This window comes from Lactuca sativa, chromosome 3 (assembly GCF_002870075.4).
Source record: "Lactuca sativa cultivar Salinas chromosome 3, Lsat_Salinas_v11, whole genome shotgun sequence".
Taxonomy (NCBI): domain Eukaryota; kingdom Viridiplantae; phylum Streptophyta; class Magnoliopsida; order Asterales; family Asteraceae; genus Lactuca; species Lactuca sativa.
Genome location: NC_056625.2, coordinates 72556217 through 72575684, shown reverse-complemented (window position 1 = coordinate 72575684; position 19468 = coordinate 72556217). Strand labels below are relative to the sequence as shown.

At 34.1% G+C, this 19468-nt stretch overlaps 1 protein-coding gene across 1 annotated transcript; it reads right to left on the bottom strand.

Moving 5' to 3' along the window:
• Positions 1-482: 482 nt before the first annotated feature.
• Positions 483-3582, bottom strand: LOC111879062 (cullin-3A). Its single transcript, XM_023875540.3, has 2 exons — positions 3031-3582; positions 483-2630 (listed from the first exon to the last, which is right to left on the bottom strand). The coding sequence occupies exons 1-2, from the start codon at positions 3192-3194 to the stop codon at positions 593-595; spliced, it is 2202 nt and encodes a 733-aa protein (XP_023731308.1). The 5' UTR covers positions 3195-3582; the 3' UTR covers positions 483-592.
• Positions 3583-19468: the final 15886 nt, after the last annotated feature.

Sequence of the window (19468 nt, the reverse complement as noted above, 5' to 3'; positions counted from 1 at the left end):
ATTTAAATTTTTTCTTATTTTTCTTATAAATTCAAACTTCTTAAATTGTTAAAATTTCATATTTAATTTTTTTTAAATAAAACCATGTAATACATGGGTCTCACACCTAGTTTTTTAATAACTTAACTAAAAAAATGTATAAGGTTTTGTCTACACGTATGTGGAATCGTCTTCGTGATTTTGTGCTAGTAAATTATATGCCATTTTGAATATATTATCTTCCAAAATCCTCTAGAACTTTATGGTTTTTAATCTCGCTTTCTTGTGTTCAAAACATCCCTTCATTTTTCGCTCGTATATTATCATTATATTTTTGCGCATTGCAAGTGTCGCCTCTTTACTCCTTCCAAGTTTTGAGTTATAATCGATCTCTTAACCAATATTGCTCCGTTTTCTTCATACTCATGAGTTATCATTACAAAAATTTGCTGAAATATATGTTACCGAAATTGTCAATTGACAATGTGTTTTTAAATTGTAAGTACTAAAAATAAATCATAAAAAATACCCATTAAAACTAGCAAGCTAACAAACGTAATATTTTCATCACCAAACACAAGGTACACAATTCCAACTAAAAAAAAAAAAATCATCAAGCAAGATACTGATATAACTTCCTATCCGAAGCATCTCTCTCCAAAAAATCCCTTTCAATAAGCGACTCAATCCGCTTCTTAATCTCTCCAGGATTTGCCAAAAACCTCGATTGCAACTGCTGAATCACTTCAGCAATTATATTATTATGATCCAACACTCTTCTCGCTTTCATTATCCTCACAATCGCCGCCTCTATTTGCGGTTTCCGGTCCTCCTCCACCCTCTGCCGCGTCTCCATTTTCTCCGGCTCCTCCTTCACCGCCACCACCGTCCCAATCTTCACTTTATAAAACTTACTCGCAAACTTCTCGTTCACAAAAAACACATCATCTTCCAAAATCTCCTTACTCATCGGCTCCTTCCGAATTACGTTTTTACCCTTCACACACGCCATCGACTGCAAACACCGTTTCAAATCCACCGAGGGTATTTCCGTCATTTGCTCCACCTCCTTGTAACTCAACCGCTCCGACTTATTGAACAACATCAACACACACATTTGGTATGTCGATACGGTCAACTCATGTTTTTGACTTTTACCGAAGTTCGCTTTGAGATCCGCGGTCCCCATGTTTGTTTGCCACGTCAGACGGCGCCCCGTGTGGGTCCCGAGGTAGTACGACTTGAATTTCTCGCAAATGGACGTGAGTTCACTCGGGAGGTTGCAACTCGCACCCGGTTGACTCGGCCATGAACCCGTGGTCAAGACTTGAACCGTTAGGATCGGACCCGTGGGTAAGTCCGACCCGTGGGTCGCGTAGAAACCTTGAACTGTGTCTTGTGAGGTTTTCATGTCGGTGAACATTCCTTCTAGTTTTGAAGTGAATTGGTATCCGCATTCGGTTTTAAGCTTTAAAACTAAACTTTTTTCAGCATCATCTGATGAATCTTTTCCTGATAAAAGTCTTTTAGCTAAATGTTGTTTGTAATATTTTTCGAATAAATCTTTTTCATGTAAATAACGAAATAACATCATTACTTTATCAAGAAGAATCTCAACATCTTCTTCACTAACTCCCTTCAACCCTTTTCTCAACTTATCATCCACAAACAACGAAATAAATTCGGGTGATCTTGGGTTCAAATTTATAAAAAATTCAAACGAAGAATTCAACGAATTTTGGAACGTTTTATCATTGTTGAATGAAAACCCGATGATTTTATCGAATTTATCCTTTTCATTTAATAAACTTTGCACGAATTCAACCGGATCTTTTAACTTTTCGGGATCAGTTACGAGGTTTTTCCCGGTGTCACGAAGATACGATGTCATCAATTCACGTATTGTATCGAGACCATGTGGGACCCGATGAAACAAAGTGTAAATTCTTTTTAAGTCGTCGTATTTGTCATTGACCAACATGTTGACCAAACCCGAATTCTCCATGTGAACTAATCTTGTCATGTGATTCGCGATCATTTCCTTTTCGACGACATTCGTTATCTTGATTTCGGTTTTTGGATCCAAATAATGCGACACTCGATCGATTTCTTCATTCAATCGTCTTTCTGCTTTCTGTAAATAATCCCCACATTCACAACATTCGATGAATTCCTGACTCTCGACCCGGTAAAAACCCGCGGATACTTCAAGAAATGGGGTTTCTAGATCCAATTTGTAAACAGAAGGTCCTAAATCTGTTAACATTTTGACTATGTTTCTCATGAGCCCACGGTTTATAATTTGACCCGTTCTTTCTGTGTGTATGAGTTGAAGAAGTGTGGTTTGAAGGCGGGTTTGGATTCCGGTGAGGTGGATCACATTATCCCGCCATAGATTCAGACCGAGTTCATGAACAGGGGTTTTATGGCTACTGGGGACATAAGTTCTATCCATGTACATTAATATGTCACGAATCATTTGGAGGGCTTTGTTGTGATCAGTCCATTTGTTGTTAAGTTCTTCCAAGAATGTTTCCCCATGGGTGTCTTGTATGGATTTTGACATGGAGGTTAGGTGGTGAGTCATGGTGGATACTAGTCCTGTGTAGAGTTTTTCCCCAAATTTGTGTAATACCATGTTGTATGCGTTTCTGAATTGGCATCAGGTTTTGACATCAGAAAACTTATTGGAGTATATGATCTAGAGTGTGAGAATCAGTAAGGAAAATTATGAAAAAGATAAAAGGTTATAAACAATGGATAGAGAATTCAATTGATGTATAGATTTGATATTCTTAAAAAATGGAGGACAATCAAAACAGTTGAACCCTAGCAAGATGACTATTGTTTCTGTTAATGTATTCGGTTTCTAGTAGATCATTATTCTAACACCATTAAAGCATTTATAATACATACTTACCTAGGAAGATTTATAGAGATGATTCTACTGGAAGCATTGAATAAAATGGAATGAGAAATCAAATGATGAACAAAACGAGACAACTTTCAGATTAGCATGTAATGATTCGGAAATTAACAGAGGAAACAAACCTGTAAAGCTCTTCGAAGCTAAGTCCACTGGCATTATGATTATAAATCTCATTGATGGCATGCTCGAGTAACCTCCATGTTTTATCAGCATACTTTGGATCAACAACAACTTTGTGCTTAAACGCCTCTATCTGAAAATTCCTCTTCTTGTGATTACTATTCATGTTAACGCGTTCGTAATCTCCAAACTTAAACCTCAAACTCGACAAACCCTTTATAAACAGCTGTTCAATCGATTAGAAAAATTAGACGTAGCGCATCAATCTACAGGTGTTTGGGATAGAATCTGGAGCTTAAAATAGAGATTTGGTGAGGGGATTGAATCTAAATTAAGGCGTTTTAGATAGGAAAGGCGATGAGAAGATGATTCGTTGTGTTTTAGGGTTTATGAAGGGAAGAATAAAGCGAGTGAAAGGTAAGATTGACAAGTACGTGAGACTCAAAATTGGGAAACAGCCATTGGAGGGCAAACACAAAACCCCGTAGCAAGGAAAATCTGTAGTATCGTTCCGATGGTTGCCTGCGATTTACTCTTGTCGGTGAAATTATAAAAAATGTCGCTATCAATAAAAATGAACGAGTATATTGCAGTTGCGCACAGCTGTTGCTTTTTTTTTTTGCATTTTAAAAATTGTAGTTTTTAATCATTTCACTAAAAAACAAATTATTTTGTGAAATTCTTATTATTTTATAAAAAAAAATAATAACACTTATTACATCCTAATAGCCTCATTAGACCGAGTTTTACAACACTTTTACATTTTAATAAAGTTTGAACATTGAATTGGATTAGAATTTAAATCAGTGTCAAGGTTAACATTCAACATGGTGGTAATGTCTCATGGGTAGATATATCCGAAATTCGATATTAAAATTTAAAAATATGATCCGGATTTTAAAATAAAATAAAATATGAAAAAAATAGTTTTTGGATAGATCCAACTTTTGTGTAACCTTAGCTCTGATTGTTCTAAATGCAACTCCGTGGGTTAATAGTGATAGCCCAAACTTATATACAAACATACCTTCCGGGTCCGGCCACTACTCCCACCAATGGCCCGTTTCATCGTGGATCCATCAAATAAGTAAAACATATAGACGATCTTACAATCTTCAAAATAATAATAATAATAATAATAATAATAATAATAATAATAATAATAATAATAATAATAAATAAAAATAAAACAAATTATTTTCAAATAATTGCGATTATAGGTTTTCAAGAAGTTGAAATTAGCCAAAAGATATAAATTAGACTATATGGTTTGCTTGGTTAGATCTCCAAAACTTTTTTTTTCCAACGGAATTATTATTAGTCATAGCTTTAAAAGAAACAAATCAGGACAAAAAAAAAAAACAAAACAAAACGATTAGAAGATGTTAAAGGGATTACAACACCAATCAACCCACTTACAATCGCCATAATTAGCCCTATATTTAACCAACTAAACATAATATTGAGAATGTTATACGCCAAGTTCATCGAAGATATTCACGTCTTATTGAAATTTTTGTCGTTCCTTGCTTTCTAACCATACCATAGGAAACCATAAATAATAGCAAGAAGGATTTTTCATGTTTTCGAACACCGACCCCAATGAGCAGTAAAAAGTATAAGCTCCCTAACTGAATTGAAGAGATGAAAAGAAATATTGCACCAGTTTAAAATCCATCTCAGAGTATCCATCATAAAGCAAAACCCTTTAAAATATGGTTTGTCTCTTGTCCACATGTCGCACATATGACAAGAAGTGTTCGAAACATGAATTCTTCTCCTCGCAAGGGTTGTCGACAAGGGAATTCTGTCTAACAAGCTCGCCAAACAAAACAAATAACTTTCAAGGGCACCACATGAATCCATATGGTAGGGTTACTCATTGGACGAGTCACCTTTGAATCAATCAAGACTCTAAGGTCATGCACGTAGAAGATCCCATCGGTGGGCAACTTTGAGAACAAAGAGTATGTGTCACTCGAAAGATGGACCGAAGAGACGATATCATTAAGATTATATAGCTCCATAGTTTCTAAAAGGGTCCATGTTAAACTTCTTCCAAGTCCACGTAGGGTTGCTTTGCGAAAGCCTCTCAAAGATGAAACATTTTTTTTTCCTTTTGTACAACTAAAAAAGAAAAGGGAATTTTGAAGCCATATACCCATTCTCGTACTAGTTGCCATACCATAACATAGTATTGGAACCATACCCAATACATAAACCAAAGATAAAATGCAACAAGATAACTAAATCCTCCAATTCTTGGAGAATCTTCACAATATCATACCAAATTCTAGAAAGGGTCTTCATACCCAACAACTTGAACGACTTCCTGGTCAGGTTATGAACGCCACAAACCACACGACTCCAAATGGCAGTAGGTTGTGTCTTGTATCTCCATAACCACTTAAAGAGATCCAATTCAAAGCAAACAGAGAGCCAACACCGAAGCCTCTAGATTATTTAGCACCAAGGACGATATCCCAAGCAACCCTACATATTTTGCCTTTTTCTTCACTGCCGCCCTAGAGAAATCTTATTCTAAGTTTTTCAAGATAATCTAGATTTAGGAGCCTTGAATAAATAGAGATAGTAAGTTGGAAGACTACCGAACACAACTTTTGTTAATATTAACCGACCTCCAAATGAAAGCATGTTAGCCTTCCACACATATAGTCTCTTTTGAACTCCCTCAATGATCAACCGCCAATTCTGTCTCAGCGACATATTAGCACCAAGCGGAACTCTTAGGTACTTAAAAGGAAAGGAAGTAGCATCACATCCAAAAATACATGCATAACTAGTGATTTCATTATCAGAGACACCGATCTCGTAAACCTAAGACTTGTGAAAGTTAACTTTTAATTCGGACGTAGCATGGAAACATCTAAGAACCCGGACCAGGTTTTCAAAGTTGGAACAAGTCCATTCTCCTACAAAGAGAGCATCATCAACAAAAATAAATGAGAAATCACAGGGCCCTCCTTTGGAATCTTGACATCTTGGAAAAGCGACAATTGACAAGCGGATTTCATGGCAACATTGAGACCCTCCATTACAATAATAAACAAGAATTTGGAGAGATGGTCTCCTTGTTTTACACCTTTGGTAATGGGTAATTCTTTAGTTTCGGATCCATTTATCAATATCGAGGTTGTAGAAGAGGATAAACAACCTTTTATCTAGAAAATCCATTTCTCACAAATCCCATTTGAGACATGATCAAAACCAAGTAATTCCAATTAAGTGAATCAAAAGCATTTTTGAAGTCGTCCTTGAATAAAAATGTCTTATTCTTACACTTCTTAGCCAACGTGCACACTTCATTCAAGATCACGGGACCATCAAGGATATTTCGACCTTTGATAAAGGTAGTTTAAACTTCATCAACCACCGAGTCAACGGAAGCAAGGGCTTTGACAATAATTGTATACATGCATCGAATGAGGCTAATATGAAGGAACAACAAAGACCGTAGAGTGGAAAGTTTCATTTTCTATTTTGAACAACAAAGACCGTAGAGTGGAATGTTTTTCACATTTACAATGCACTATGACATGTCAAATATACAAAAAGAAAAAAATCATGATCTTAGAGAGGCTACAACATTTAACATAAAGAGGGGGGGTAATCAAAACTATTCATATTATAAAATTTAATCTGTCAAATGTAAATGCAGATGGAAGAAGATAAAGAGAGAAAATGAGTGCTTCTGAAAGTTAGAGTGATTGATTGCTTATATAGAGACCTCGCCACAAACTAATTGATGTGACTTTTTGTGGTTGCCACAAACTAATTGATGTGACCTTTTGGTGGTGACCAAAGATTGTGAGATTAGGGTTTTAGTTTTTTATGATTGGGGCTAACTTTTTATTAAAATATTTGTGAGGTTTTATAAAAGTTTTAATAGAATAGAAAATGGTTAGGATTTGTAGTAATTTTGGATTAGAAGATATTTTTTAATTATTTAATCTAATGTTAATTAGGATTTGTTAAGTATTTATTTGAAGATTTTATTATTTTGATAGGTTTTTCGTCATTCATGCAATCAACTTATCAAATGGTCCCTTTGATTCATGAGATAAAAAATATGTAGCAAGGTACAATTTTTTGAGTTGTGAATGTTAGATAGTTAAGCTTGTTTACATATACAAAATTAATATCTTAAATTTAATATATAGATTTTATTTAGGGATGCAATGGTACCACTGTTGCCCTAGTTAGCACCGTTGTTGGTGATAATAGACTAGGTTTTACTTATAATCTTGTAATCCAATTTGTGGGAATATTTGTTACTCAAAGCTTTGCTTTTTCTTTTGTCTTGTGTATATATATTTTTATGGCAGAACAATATTATACTAGAATGAAACAAAATTACAAAGATGAAATAACAATATTCAGGTTTTCCACCAGTTAACAACAATATGACTCAAACAAAATGCTCTTTTGAGATCTATAGCTCCAAAAATATTGTTGTTTTGAAAATACCATATTAACCATATTTATTTTAATACAGTTGCATCAAAACATTGTCTTTGTTGAACATTGATCAACACATTATATCCTTAAGAAAGCCATTAACTGATCCTCCTTATAGGTGAATTTTATGACTTGTATTACAATCAAATGAAGCAAAAGAGGAAAACAACATATAATTCCCAACGCAAATGTATCACAAGTTTTAGGTAAGCACTTTTACCTTGTTGACCTTGACAAAGTTGGACACATTGTTTTAAGCATATAAGTATTGTCGGTCACAAGTCACCCAACCTAAATGATGAAAAATCACGCCTCAATTTCCCCTCCCCTTTTGTCATTTCAACATATTATCGATCACCAACATCAAGATTGGAAATAGTTTCTAATAATTCAAAAACATGTTCACACATTCGATGAATAATTGAATATGCAATACATGACATAAATATAACTTACACAAAGCAAAAAGAGAGACAGAACCTGATCAAGAAAAAATAATCACCTATGAAAAAACTCCTCGCCCATAGGACGGCTACTAGAAACAACCTGATGGCGGCTACCTCCCAAAGAGCACATTTAGTTAAAAAATATTTTACTTCAAAAACATTGTATTTGTTGAACATTGATCACTACACTATTTACTTAAGAAAATCTTTGTCGAGCATTGTTGATCATATAATATTGGATATAGTTTATTAGTTGGCAATAGTTTATCTAGATTACTTTATTAGCTGTTATTAGCTGTCATTAGTTTATTATTTATTTATCTCTTTGTAACCTATATAAAGTCATTTTTTGGCGTATTGAATAAAGAAGTGCATTATTCCAATTATGTATTATTGTTTTTTAGATGGTATCAGAGCGGTTGTTTACAACCCTAAATCATACCTGCTTCCGTTAAAACATGACGGGAGAACCAAAAGACAAAGACAAGAATGGAGATGGATCCAACAGCGGGTTCGATCACAACTCTCCCTTTTTTCTTCATCCATCCGACATACCGAAATAGCTTCCTGTCAATGAAGTACTTACCGATGCAAACTATTCTGATTGGAGGCAGGAGATGGAGAATTTCCTGTTTGCCAAAAATAAATTTGAATTCGTTGATGGTACAATTCAGAAACTAGAAAAGGGAACGAAAGAATACATGCCTTGGATGCGATGTGACGCTATGATCAAGGGCTGGCTCACCACTGCAATGGAGAAGGGCATACGCGATAGTGTGAAATATGCTAACACGGCTGCACAAATCTGGAACGACCTTCATGAATGTTTTGGAAAAGAGAGTTCGCCAAGAGCATATGAGTTGAAACAGAAGATTGTAGCTACACGTCAAGATGGTAACTCTGTTTCAGTTTATTACACAAAATTACGTACACTGTGGGATGAAATATCCTCAATTCTCCCTTTTCCAAAATGTTCCTGTAAAGATTGCTCCTGTGAAATTGGTAAACAATTAGTTGAATTCCAAGAAAAGGAACGTTTGTATCAATTTCTAATGGGTTTAGATTCACAATTTTCGGTAATTAAAACACAGATTCTGGCAACAAAACCCATCCCGTCGATGGGGGTGGTGTATCACCTAGTCGCCGAGGATGAAAGACAGAGGGCTCTATCTGATGACAAGAAAACTCCACCTGAACCGGCTGCGTTCAAGACTTTTCAGAAGGGAGGTGACCCTAAACCGATGAATAAAGAAACGAATCCTAAATGGGCAAACAAGGAAGTGAAAGATAAAAGGGACGAATATTGTACCTTCTGCAACAAGAGTGTTCACAAGCGAGATGGTTGTTTCAGATTGGTGGGATACCCGGATTGGTGGCCTGGTAAGAAAACAACAGACAAACCCAAAACCATGGTGGCTCATACAGGAATAGAAGAAAGTCCAATACATGAGTTAACTAAAGAACAGTACCAAATGTTCGTGAAACATTTCAGTTCCTCAAAGGTTGATGATGAGACAATTCGAAGTGCTAACATGGCTGGTAAGGATGACTGGGTTGTTGATTCAGGTTGTACGGAACACATTACTCACACTCCTCAATTACTTACAAACAAAATTGCTACTCCCTTTGAACCACCTGTCTTTGTACCTAATGGGGACTCTATACCTGTTAAAGAAAAGGGAGACTGTATCCTCCCAGGGGAGTAAAAATTAGTGGGGTTTTATGTGTCCCAGATTTCAAGTGCAATCTCCTCTCTGTTAGTCGTATTAGCAATGATTTACAACGTGCTGTAACTTTTTTCCCTGATTTTTGTGTTATGCAGAAGCTCAACACAGGGAACTTGATTGGTGCGGGTAGACGCCAAGGGGGACTTTACCGGATGGGGATGACTCAAGACAGAAGAGCCATGACAACCATGACGGACACTTGGCACAGAAGGTTAGGCCATGCCTCAAAAGAAAAGATTGCAAGAATTGATTTTCTTAAGAACAATTCAGTTAGTTTGAGTGAAAAGATTTGTGATTCTTGTGCTAAGGCTAAATTAGTCAGAACACCTTTTCCTATTAGTTGTAATAAAATCAATCATATTTTTGAGCTAGTTCATTGTGACATTTGGGGAGGTTACAGAATACCTTCATACACGAATGCAAATTATTTTCTTACTTTAGTAGATGACTACAGTCAGACTGTTTGGGTTTTTCTTATTAAGCACAAGAATGATGCTAATGCATGCTTGATTAATTTTCATAAAATGGTGAAAGTCCAGTTTGATAAAAACATTAAAAGGTTTCGTTGTGACAATGGAGGTGAGTTCACTTCCAACTTTATGCGCGAATTTTACAACAAAGAAGGTATTCTACTTGAAACTACTTGCCCACACACACCACAACAAAATGGTGTTGTGGAGAGAAAACACCGACATTTATTGGAAACAGCTTGGGCAATTAGGTTCCAAGCAAATGTTTCAAAGAAATTTTGGAGTGAGTGCATTCTTACAGCTGCTTATATAATTAATAGGTTACCTTCAAAAACTATCAAAAATAAGACACCTTACGAAATTATTTGGAATACAAAACCCCCATATGACCACATGAAAGTGTTTGGCTGTCTTGCTTATCATAAAAATACAAATACAAAGGGGGATAAATTTGAGCAAAGAGGAAAACCAGGGGTATTTATGGGATATCCACAGGGTACAAAAGGGTACAAAATTTATGATATAGAGTCCAAGAAAATAATAGTTAGTCGGGATGTGATTTTTGATGAAAACAAATTTCCATTCCAAAACATTCATTCGGGACCTCAGCTAGAAATTGGCGAGCCAACTAGAATATTGAATGATCTTTGTGAGCTTATACACACTGATGAACCTGAATTAAATTTGAGCCAAGAAAGGGGAATTAATATAGACTCGGCTACTCAAGATCAAAGTGCATCAGATCATGGGAGTCCAAATGCAACAGGCTCATCAGTTCCGACCAGCACAGTCCCCTCGAGTCCACCTGCAATAATCAATCAGAACCCATCTGAAGGCCCAGAACAGCATGAAAGCATGAGCCCAATTATCGAAAACTTGCAAAATGAGTTTGAGACTCCAGCCAAGTCCATACGAACTCGAGTGCAACCCCAAAGATTTAAAGATTTTCTCGTGAATCTTCCCCCTTCGGTTAGTCACCAACAACCCGACACCAATCAAGAATCCTCCACGGTACATCCTATATCAAAATTTATTTCTTATAAAAATTTCTCTAACAAACATAGATGTTTCCTTGCGGCCATTACTTCAAACAATGAGTTTGTTTCCTTTTCTCAAGCTGCTAAAGATCCTCGATGGCGTGATGCTATGAAGACTGAAATAAAAGCACTTACATCCAATAATACTTGGGAATTGGTGGAACTACCAAAAGGAAAAAGGGAGATTGATTGCAAGTGGGTTTACAAGATCAAATTCAATCCTGACGGGACCGTGGAAAGGTACAAAGCGCGGCTAGTTGCAAAAGGGTTCACACAAATGGAGGGAATCGACTATCATGACACTTTTGCTCCGGTAGCAAAACTCGTAACTGCTCGTACTCTCTTGGCTGTTGTGACTAAGAAAGATTGGTTCATTCATCAGCTTGATGTGAACAATGCTTTCTTGCATGGCGATTTGGACGAGGAGGTCTATATGAAGCTTCCGCAAGGGTTTGCTACAGAAAATGACACTCGTGTATGCTGTCTCAAAAGGTCTCTTTACGGGCTTAAACAGGCTTCACGAAATTGGTATCACAAATTCATGGTTTTTTTGTTAAGTAATGGGTTCTCTCAGTCAAAAGCCGACCATTCTTTGTTCATTTGGGACAAAAATGGTACTTACATTGCTATCCTCATTTATGTGGATGATGTTATAATTACCGGAAACAATATTGAACGAATTCAGCAAATTAAGGCTCAATTAGATAATGCTTTCAGTATCAAAGATTTGGGCCAATAAAAGTATTTCCTTGGCATAGAAGTTGCTAAGACTGAAAATGGGCTCGTTTTGAGCCAAAGGAAGTATGTGCTCGATATTCTTCAAGATAGTGGCATGCTTGGTTGCAAACCAAGCAAATTTCCTATTGAACAGAATGTGAAGCTTGACCGGGGTGAGAATGAAGAAAAGGTTGATTCAAGACAATATAGATGGCTTGTAGGTAGGTTGTTATATCTTCAAGCTACGAGACCGGATATCACTTATTCGGTGAATATTCTAAGTCAATTTGTTGCTGATCCAAGACGCAACCATTTGGATGCTTTACATCGAGTCCTACGCTACTTAAAAGGTACTGTTGGACAGGGAGTGCTCTTCCCTAAAGCTGGACATCCACATTTGACGGCCTTTTGCGACTCTGATTGGCTTGGTTGTCCTTACACAAGGCGCTCCCATACCGGTTATCTCATTATGCTTGGCGGAGCTCCTATTTCATGGAAAACGAAGAAGCAGTCACTGGTTTCACGGTCATCTGTAGAGGCAGAATATCGAGCTATGGCATCTACAGTTAGTGAAATACTTTGGATTCGTTGGCTTTTAAAGGATTTACAAGTTCACATTACATCTCCTACATATTTGTTTTGTGACAATCAGGCAGCCCGACACATTGCCAACAACCCTGTGTTTCATGAAAGGACGAAACATGTTGAGATGGACTGTTTCTTTGTCCGTGAGCGTGTTCTTTCTAAGGAAATAATGCCTTTAAAGATTGATAGCAAATTACAAGTTGTTGATTTACTCACTAAAGGCCTTGGTTCAGATCAATTTTACTTTTTACTTGACAAGATGGGCGTTATTGACTTGCATGCTCCATCTTGAGGGGGAGTATTGGATATAGTTTATTAGCTGTCAATAGTTTATCTAGATTACTTTATTAGCTGTTATTAGCTGTCATTAGTTTATTATTTATTTATCTCTTTGTAACCTATATAAAGTCATTTTTGGCGTATTGAATAAAGAAGTGCATTATTCCAATTATGTATTATTGTTTTTTAGATATAATCTGCCTAAGGTTGTGTTTCATTAAACTCGAATATGACGAGGAACAATATTAACTAATACTAATAAGTGCCGTATGATGAAAGATTAAGCGTTCTAAATATAGTTATTCACTACAAAGATAATATAGAGTGAACTTATATTTCAAGATAACCATATTATTCTGGATTCAATAAAACTACTGCTTATTCCACTAAAAAGTTTGAGATATGGGAAAGGAATATTTTGACTTATAAATTACACTATCCTTTCTCACTGATCAACAAAATTTGTTACACAAAATTTTCAGAATTATGAACTACTAACCTACTTTTTTTTTTGTAATAATGAACTACATTGATTTCTCAAGTCCATGCATATTACAAAAAGAAAAAGAAATAACACTAATATTAAGTTTTGACAGTTTTCTCGCATTATTGTTTTCATATGTGAAAGTTACGTGACCTATTTGAGAGAGATAATGATGTTAGGGATTTGGAATGACTCCGATAGTGGTTGTGGTGTTGTTCAATTTGACACTTGATATGATGGTGATTCATATTTTCAGAATAATGTTGTCAAGTCAGATCAATGCATTCATATCGACATATACTTTTCAAACATCTAAGCTCTTAGAACATGTTTTTAAAGATCTCTTAAGACCAGGATCGTAATAAGCGTCTGATATTTTAGATGAATCTATGTTCAAAGCTGATGTGAAGATTAAAGGAGTAGACTTGTCTGATGAAGAAGACCCGTTGGAATAACAGGTACGATGATGTATTGATCAAGAAAAAAAATCCTCATGTAAGTTTAGTTAATCCATAATCTCCGGTTGATGGTATATATTCACAAACATACTAGAAACCACGAACCCTCTATGCACAGATCATGGTTTGCATTTACAATGGGATATGACACAATCTTTTGCATAGGAAATGAAGATGTTAATAAATAATACTTGTGAAAGAAACCAATGATTCATTATTTTGCAGTAATAAGTTACATGGGAAACAACACATCATAAATAACCCTTACAAAAAGCACAAAAAGCAAGAGTTATTATGGAGACCGTGCTAAATTTTAAATAACTGTAAATCTAAATTCAAAAGGTAAGCTTTTTCATTTTATAATCCTAAACAAGAATGTTTATAAAAGGTCGTTCAGTTTCTTCTTCTTCTTCTAAATGGCTTCATCATTGTTTGGATCAAGCAACCAAAGAGGGACGAGGTTGATACGGATTGGTGAAACATAAAGCTATCATTGTGATGTCAACACTCTATTACCCTACAGACTCCCTTGAACAACGGAATAAGGTTTTTCAGATTTCAAAATTTAAAGTTTTGTGTAACTAATATCTTTGTATGAACTGTAATGGACTCATATTTTACATTGTATTTATATAATACATGAGAAAATACTGACAATATTTTAGATAGATAGACAAAGAACTAACTTTACAAAACTACAAATATTTTCTTGTTAAATTCATAAAAAAATTGAAATATATATAACAGAAATTGAAGGATAGTTGGAATTCAAGATGAAGCACAAAAACCATAGTTTGAAATTAAAAGATAAAAAACAATTGGATATAAGTTGATGAAGAACTTTATTTTGAAGTATAAAAACATGAGTTTTCAAATATTATATTACTTAGTGGTTTTCACAATTTCACAATGTTAACTGTGATATTTATTTTATTTGTGAAACTATTAGTGACGATTGTCATAATTAAATGATTTTTGGAAAATTTATCATCTTAATAAATAATACTAGAGAGAAAATAGTAATCAAACATGACCAAGATTTCATTATAATAGAAAACGAACTGTTACATTACAAATGATAAAACAAATCGACAATTTATACAAATAGGTTATAAAAAACGCAAACTCTTAGGAGGTGAAAAGTGGAAACACTTGGGAGGCATTGAGCCTAGGGGGAGTGGTCACACCCACCCCACCGAAAAAAGTGCTGCCACATGTGCGTCACGTCAGCTTCACACCCAACCCACCATCAACCCACTACACATAGGAAATGGTCATCACTCCACAATATATATTTTTTATGTTAAACTAAATAAAAAACCTAATTAATAAAAACATAGAAAATAATAATAATAATAATAATAATAATAATAATAATAATAATAATATAAAAGTCTAGGGTGAAATTTGTAACTTTTATAACCACTTTTGAGAAAAAATTAGGAAAAAATTTGTTCCGCTTTTGATCCAAACTCCAGGGACCAAAGTTGACAATTGTTGAAAAGTGTGTCTTCTTCCTTGGTGATTAAACACCTGCAACATAAATTGTAAAGATTTTTATTTTATTTTCCTATTGCTTCCAACGACTAAAATTGAGTCAACCAATCAAAGCCTTCGTCTTCATCCGTCTTCCGGCTCACGTCACACACAAACCACCCATTCCTGGGGCGGTGTTCACGCGTGGGGAGGTGCGCCACCTCAGCCCAAGACGCGTGAAGAAGCCCCATACCGGTTAGCCTGATGCACTAAATACACAAGTCTTTCCACCATCTACTAGAGATCACTTTTTACATATATTTTTAACATTTTTAATGCATTGGTGTAAACGGTGTCTTGATCATTCTATACTAAAGACTAGAAAATCATAAATATTATTTGTGCATCTTTTCTCAGTGCTAACATGCTCCAATACGAAGAGTCAAATGCTTAGTCATTGAGTATACTTTTAAATCAACGGTGTGAGTTTTCTATTGATGATAATTCAAACTAAGATTACTGATACATTAATTTTCGTAAACTATTTGTTTGCCTTCTCTTGCCGGAACAATAAATTATAGCGAGTTATTTACCAAAATAATCAAGGATTGCCCACAAGTATTTTAAGTTGTTTGTTTGTATTCTCTACAACTAAATTTAAACAATACAAAACAACATTATTTATGATTTAGCGAAACCGAAGAGATGTATATTATGTAAAACAAAGATAAATTATCAATTTATTTGCATATAATGATGATATATCACTACAAGAAAATTTCAATTTAGCTACGGAAAATTTTTGTAGCAAAAGACTGAAATTCCGTAGCTAAACTTAAATAACTACGGAATTTGCTACGTAATTTATCAATTAGACTCCGTAGCTTTATTTCTTGTAGAAAACTGTTTAACTACGAAATTTTATTTCCATAGCAATTTTGCTATGACAATTTTTACAACATCTATTTCGTTGCATTTGAATTCCATAGTGAATTCCGTAACTATTTTTCCATAGCTTTTTGTTCCGTAGCAAATTCATAACCTTTTGTTCCGTAGCAAATTCCGTAACTACTTGTTATGTAGCAAATTCCGTAGCCATATGTTCCGTAGCCATATGTTCCGTAGCAAATTCCGTAACTACTTGTTCCGTAACAAATTTCGTAGCCATATGTTCTGTAGCAAATTCCGTATCCATCAGTTCCGTAGCAAATTCCGTAACTACTTGTTCCGTAACAAATTCCGTAGTCATCTGTTTTGTAGAAAATTTCGTAGCCATTTGTTCAACAATAATTTGATCCGCAACAATAGGTTCCAAAGCAAATTCAGTATGATAAAAATATTCAACAAAATCCAATTTTCCAGTTATAATATTCATAGAAATATATAAAACTGTTTTTAAATATAAATTTAATAGTTACATCAAATTTATAGATATATTATCACGTCAAAATTCTTCTACAAGGTTGTCTAATCATCAAAACTGAATATTAATTACAAATACAGTCAAACAGTTTAGATTTGAACCGCCACGTACACACAAACAACCACATATGCTCAACCAAAATGGCAAAACCTGCAAAATCAAATTTACAATCAACTTGATTAAAATTCAGTATGTTGTATGAAATCCCAATTTGTTTTGCTTTGAGGGTTTCCCTAGTTTTTGACCAACTAGAAATATAAAATTTGAAATGTATAAAATTGTTGAAGATAGAAATCATTAGTGTGCATCCTACTAGACATCTTCCATAATGAAAACTGAATAGATATAAGTACAAATGACTTATCTTTGCCATTGCTTCTAGGAGACCATTGTGATGCAATGAAAACTGCATAAATGATGGTTGAGTCCAGATAAAAGTAAACAAAATACCTGTAACATTACCAACAACCATCAATTCAAGTAAAAAAAAATCTTTCATCAATAGTTGAAATCACAAATTTTATACCTACATCAAAAAGACTACAAATATTTTGCTTTCATACACATACACATGAATAAATGTTTTTACCTTCAAATAATAGTAAAAATTTACAACATATGAATTAGATTATAAATCTTAACCTCAACAAATAGTAAAATATATAAGATACAAATTAGATTGCAAATCAATGAACCATAACCACAAAATAAATGAATAATAGTAAAAGCAAATATAAAATACATTTAACTGGGAGTATGATTTTGTAAATATTATCATAACCTCAAATAATAGTAAAAAAATAAGATACCAATTAGATTATAAATAAAAAAAATAATGAAACTCACAATATCTTATTGAGAGAAATCAAAGTTCTTGATTGCATCTGTTCCAGCAATAACTACCTGTTAATCATTAAAGAAAAAGAGAACATAAATAAGAATATTCAAACATTAATAGATGTTGACATGGTTAACAAAATCAATAGATTCAAAATCTTTTCCATCAATGAGAATATCCAATATCATAAACATTAATTATAGGTTTAATCAACTATTGCAACTAGAAGAACATGGCTTAATCTAAAAAATCAATCAGGTATACCTTGTCTTATGGGAGGATGGAGGCACCATGTTTTGTTCTAAATATATGTTCTTGGATTGCTTTTTGAATCCTACATATTATCAATAAAAAATATTATTATTACTACTATAATTATCATTAAAGGAGAGATTGTAATAAGCATAAAATTGTAAGCTAGGCTCTCCCTTCACCTTGTATAAGAGGAAGCAACTTAGCATTGTCAATTGTAAAACGATTAAAACAAGAGCCCATTAACAAATGCCATCACCCCAAACTAATTATGCAACTTATAAATGATTAAATGATAAATACAACTGAAAAGTGTACCAAATGTTTTCTTCCTGTAAGGCTTTTTCACTAGTGTTACTACAACTGAGTTCTCTCAATCAGACAATTCTGCTTCATAATTAACATCAGCATCAGAGCTTACATCTTCTACAGACATCATCTGCTTTCGACTTCTTTTACCATTTTCCATAGAATTAAACTCTTCAACTTTGTGAACTTCATATCTGTCTTTTAACAACTCCTCACAATAATTTGATCTTTTTGGTTCTTGTATTTCCTCTTTCTCTTTTGATGCCTCATCAATGTACTCAAAACTTGCCACCTAATCATATTGATATACATAATAAATATTAAAAAGTTCAAATCTTTAGTGTAGAGGTCAATAATGTCGATTTATAGTGCGGAAAATGAAAACCTTAAATGCTTTCAAAAAGGCATCTTCTTATGCATCATCCATTGCAACATTTTCTTCTTCAATGTAATCACGGTTAATCAATCTATCAAAGTGTCAACGGTTAAAAATGTTAAAAGAAGATATAAAAAACCATTTAGAATTATTTCTTTTTTATTTAACAAGCTTAATCGGAACAACTATAAATATAGATCAGTAAATATCTTGCATTATTTACCTATCTATTGCAGCATCATCGTATTGGATTTGTCTTGATTTCATAGCATCATCATTCTTATCAGCAAATAATTCCTTTGATCCATACGTGATAATGTCATCCAACTTTTCTTACATTGTAATAAATCATAACCAGATTACATAACAACTTCTTAATCAATGTAATATATTTTGTCTACATGCATATGAACATCAAATTATTATAAACATGTACCTGATTGATGTTTTTATTTTAAGCCTCCCAACAACCAAATGCTCCAACACCATCTTCTTCTTGGTCATCCTCATCATCCTTCTTAAATTGCTCCTCTTTTTATAAGTCTAAAATATTATAACATGAAAATGGCAGTTATCAGAATTTACAGAAACACCCTTATGTTAACCAGCCAAAACACAACATGGTCTCCTATGATAATTTCTAACCTTATTTTTCTGTCCAAGACGATGAGCTCTAGCCATTGCTAGTTGCAGATCAGCATGTGGATTGCAATCACTATTATAAAAATATATCAAGATAGAAACATGCAACTACAACAACAAATAACTACTAAAAAATTACAACTTCACCTGTCATAAATAAACAGGCTAACCTAACTTTGAATAAGAGTAAACCCCCACCCACACCACATAATCTACACACAACTTGCATCTCGTTTTGATGACAATCAATGAAACTCAAGTATACTATATGTTAAAAAAATCATCCAAGTCTTAAAACTCCAACTCAACAGTTTATTGTACTGCACATTAACATTCATAAGTATAATGCATTAGACAATAATATTATGTCCATTAATTGTAGTTTTTAACAACTTTTGGTGATAGAGTTAAACTGATCAAATCAATGAAATTATCATATTCA

Coding starts and splice junctions, on each gene's coding strand:
- LOC111879062 (XM_023875540.3), bottom strand. CDS start 3,194: ATGAATAGTAATCACAAGAAGAGGAATTTTCAGATAGAGGCGTTTAAG. Junction 2,631..3,030: donor AGCTTCGAAGAGCTTTACAG/GTTTGTTTCCTC, acceptor ATGCCAATTCAG/AAACGCATACAACATGGTAT.